Below are 3,460 nucleotides of genomic sequence, written 5' to 3'. Positions count from 1 at the left end.
ACCTTTAACTTGGAGAAGCAGAACCATACTCCAAGGAAGCACCATCAACATCACCACCAGCAGCACCATCAGCAGCAGCAGCAGCAGCAGCAGCAACAACCACCCCCACCAATACCTGCAAATGGACAGCAGGCCAGCAGCCAGAGTAAGTAAATTGTGAGTGATGGAACATAAATAGGTTCCATCAAGAACAGTTTCATCATGGTTTTTAGGATATTAGGTAAATAGGGCTTTAGTGGCATACTTTTTACTTTTTTCCTGATTTTGTCAAGACATGCTTTCTCTAACAGCTCTGGCAGTCCTGGAACTAACTGTAGACTAGGCTGGCCTCTGCCTTCCTGAGTCCCAGGATTAAAGGACTCACCACCACTGCCTGGCTTTTTTTTTTTCCCAGGTAGGGTCTCATCATGCAGCCCTTGACTGCTGGCTTAGAATTTGCCTCTGCATCCCTCCGGGATATGGGAATGTGTCCTGTTCTGTTTTGTTCTGTGTGTATTTTTTAAACAACATTTTAAAAATTATTTCTATTTTATGTGTATTGATGTTGTGTGAGGGTGTCCGATCCCCTGGAACTGGAGTTACAAAGAGTTGCGAGCTGCCATATGGGTGCTGGGAATTGAAACTGGCTTCTCTTAAGCACTGAGCCATCTCTCCAGCTTCCTGTTTTTGTTTTTAAAATAAGATTTAATTTATGTGTATGAATGTTTTGTTATTTGTATCTAGTGCTCATGGAGGTCAAAAGAGAGCATTGGATCTTCTGAGTTTTTTTTTTTAAGGTGGTTGTCAGCTGCCACTTTGGTGGGAATCAAACCTGTTTCCTCTGGAAGAATAATAAGTGGTCTTAACTGCCGAGCCAACTTTCTAAGCTTTTCCTATTTGGTTCTTAAGTGGTATTTTATGATAGAAGGGGGTTGATCACCTGAAACAAAGAAACAGACATCAGTAGAGTATATGTTATACTGTTATTGGCATGTTCTACTGACAAACAAATGTCTGTCTGTGTGTAGTTTGGGTCTTAGAGATAGCCATCACAATATAGGGAAAAATTTAAGACTTAATACTATAATAAGACTTAGTTTCTGGTCTATATCCCCAGGCTATTTTTAATCTGTTAAAAAGTCTTTGTATGTTCTCGTTCCTTTAGGAATCTGAGTACCTATAAGAATATAAACCTGGCTGGGCAGTGGTGGCGGACACCTTTAATCCCAGCAGAGGCAGGTGGATCTCTGTGAGTTCAAGGCCAGCCTGGTCTACAAGAGCTAGTTCCAGGACAGGCTCCAAAACCACAGAGAAACTGTCTCAAAAAACCCCCCAAAAAAAAAAAAAAAGAAGAAGAAGAAAAGAAGAGAAACCCAGTAGTATGGGGGTGACTAGAGAAATGATTAATTTTGCTTTCAGAGGCCTTGAGTTAGGTTCCTGGCACCTGCATAAGGTATCTTAGTACCAACTGTAACTCCCAGGAAATCCAGCATCCTTTTCTGACTTCATGGGGGCCCATACACACATGGAACATAGTCACACTTACACACACAAAGTAATTTTTTGAAAGGCAATAGAAGTAGAGGCTGATGAGGTGGCTCAGTAGTTAATTAAGAGCTGAGCCTGTACTACTCTTAGAAAAGATCTAGGTTCCATTCTGGGTACCCATATCAGGTGGGTCACAACCACCTGTAACTAACTTGAGTTCCAGGGATCTGCATATAAACTCATCCAGGCAGACATAAATACACATCTGTTGTTTGTTTGTTTGTTTTTGAGACAGGGTTTTTCTGTGTTAACAGCCCTTCCTGTCCTGGAACTCGCTCTGTAGACCAGGCTAGGCCTCAAACTCTCAGAAATCTGCCTCCCTCTGCCTTCTGAGTGCTGGGATCTAAGGTGTGTATCACAACTGCTGCTTTCACTTTCTAAAATGCCATTTACTGATGGATTGGATAGGATGCATTTGCAAGTGGTGTTTGTCTTCATCACAAAAGCAATGCTGAGGATATGACTAATTCTTTTCCTAATCTTTTGATTACTGTCTTCCAGATGAAGGTTTAACCATTGACCTAAAGAACTTTAGGAAACCAGGAGAGAAGACTTTCACCCAACGAAGCCGTCTCTTTGTGGGCAATCTTCCTCCTGACATTACTGAGGAGGAAATGAGGAAGCTTTTTGAGAAATATGGGAAAGCAGGCGAGGTTTTCATTCATAAGGATAAAGGCTTTGGCTTTATTCGCTTGGTAAGATTATTTTCCCTTAGGCTTGAAGGCCAATGTAGGTTTATTTGCCTTGTACACAAAGACTAAAGTATGGGGGTTATTTTTGGTTGCAGATCTCATTATGTAACCCCAGGGTTTCCTTGAACTCAAAGGGTTCCTATGTCTACTTCCCAAGTGCTGGATGACACACGTGTTTGCACCACCATGCTTGGGTTAAGTGAAAATGAAGTTTGTTTTAGTGATTATCAAGGTTTATATTATTCCCAAAATCCTTGTAAGACATGTATTGTCTTACTCTTAAAAACCCTGAGGGGTTCAAAATCTTTTACTATTAGGCAAGTGGATATGCATTTTCTTTCTGAGGGAGACAGTTGAATCAAATGCAGACTCTGATATTAGATAAGTGTGCTGCTGCTCAGTGGTGCTCTCAGTTCTGCCAATGTTTTGTGCAGATTTTATGTTTAAATCTGGCCAGAATTAAAGGCATGTGCCACCATACCCACCATTTCATCTCTGTTAAATTCTAATTTTCTTGTTTTTCCCAGGAAACACGAACCCTAGCGGAAATTGCCAAAGTGGAGTTGGATAATATGCCACTCCGTGGAAAGCAGCTACGTGTGCGCTTTGCCTGTCATAGTGCATCTCTTACAGTCCGCAACCTTCCTCAGTATGTGTCCAACGAACTGCTGGAAGAAGCCTTTTCTGTGTTTGGCCAGGTGGAGAGGGCTGTGGTCATTGTAGATGACCGAGGAAGGCCCTCAGGGAAAGGCATTGTTGAGTTCTCAGGGAAGCCAGCTGCTCGGAAAGCTCTGGACAGATGCAGTGAAGGCTCCTTCTTGCTAACCACATTTCCTCGGCCTGTGACTGTGGAACCTATGGACCAGTTAGATGATGATGAGGGACTTCCAGAGAAGCTGGTTATAAAAAACCAGCAATTTCACAAGGAGCGAGAACAGCCACCCAGATTTGCACAGCCAGGGTCCTTTGAGTATGAGCATGCCATGCGCTGGAAGGCACTCATTGAGATGGAGAAGCAACAGCAGGATCAAGTGGACCGCAACACCAAGGAGGCTCGTGAGAAGCTGGAGATGGAGATGGAGGCAGCACGCCGTGAGCACCAGGTTATGCTAATGAGGCAGGATTTGATGAGGCGTCAAGAAGAGCTTCGGAGAATGGAGGAGCTGCATAACCAAGAAGTTCAGAAACGAAAGCAGCTAGAGCTCAGGCAGGAGGAGGAACGCAGGCGCCGTGAGGAAGAA

General features: G+C 43.4%; 1 protein-coding gene across 1 annotated transcript in view; it reads left to right on the top strand.

Moving 5' to 3' along the window:
- Positions 1-6: 6 nt before the first annotated feature.
- Positions 7-3,460, top strand: part of LOC126496201 (non-POU domain-containing octamer-binding protein-like) — a 7,062-nt gene continuing 3,608 nt past the window's right edge. The window contains exons 1-3 of the mRNA XM_050133750.1: positions 7-145; positions 2,029-2,222; positions 2,747-3,444. Coding sequence (XP_049989707.1) covers positions 2,142-2,222; positions 2,747-3,444 — 779 coding nt within the window. The 5' untranslated portion in view covers positions 7-145; positions 2,029-2,141. The remainder of the gene's footprint in view (positions 146-2,028; positions 2,223-2,746; positions 3,445-3,460) is intronic.

This window comes from Alexandromys fortis, unplaced genomic scaffold (genome assembly GCF_014885135.2).
Source record: "Alexandromys fortis isolate MF-2015 unplaced genomic scaffold, M_Fortis_MF-2015_v1.1 scaffold_1740, whole genome shotgun sequence".
NCBI classification, from domain to species: domain Eukaryota; kingdom Metazoa; phylum Chordata; class Mammalia; order Rodentia; family Cricetidae; genus Alexandromys; species Alexandromys fortis.
Note: the sequence above shows the minus strand (reverse complement) of the source record. Positions and strands in the feature narration are given on the sequence as shown.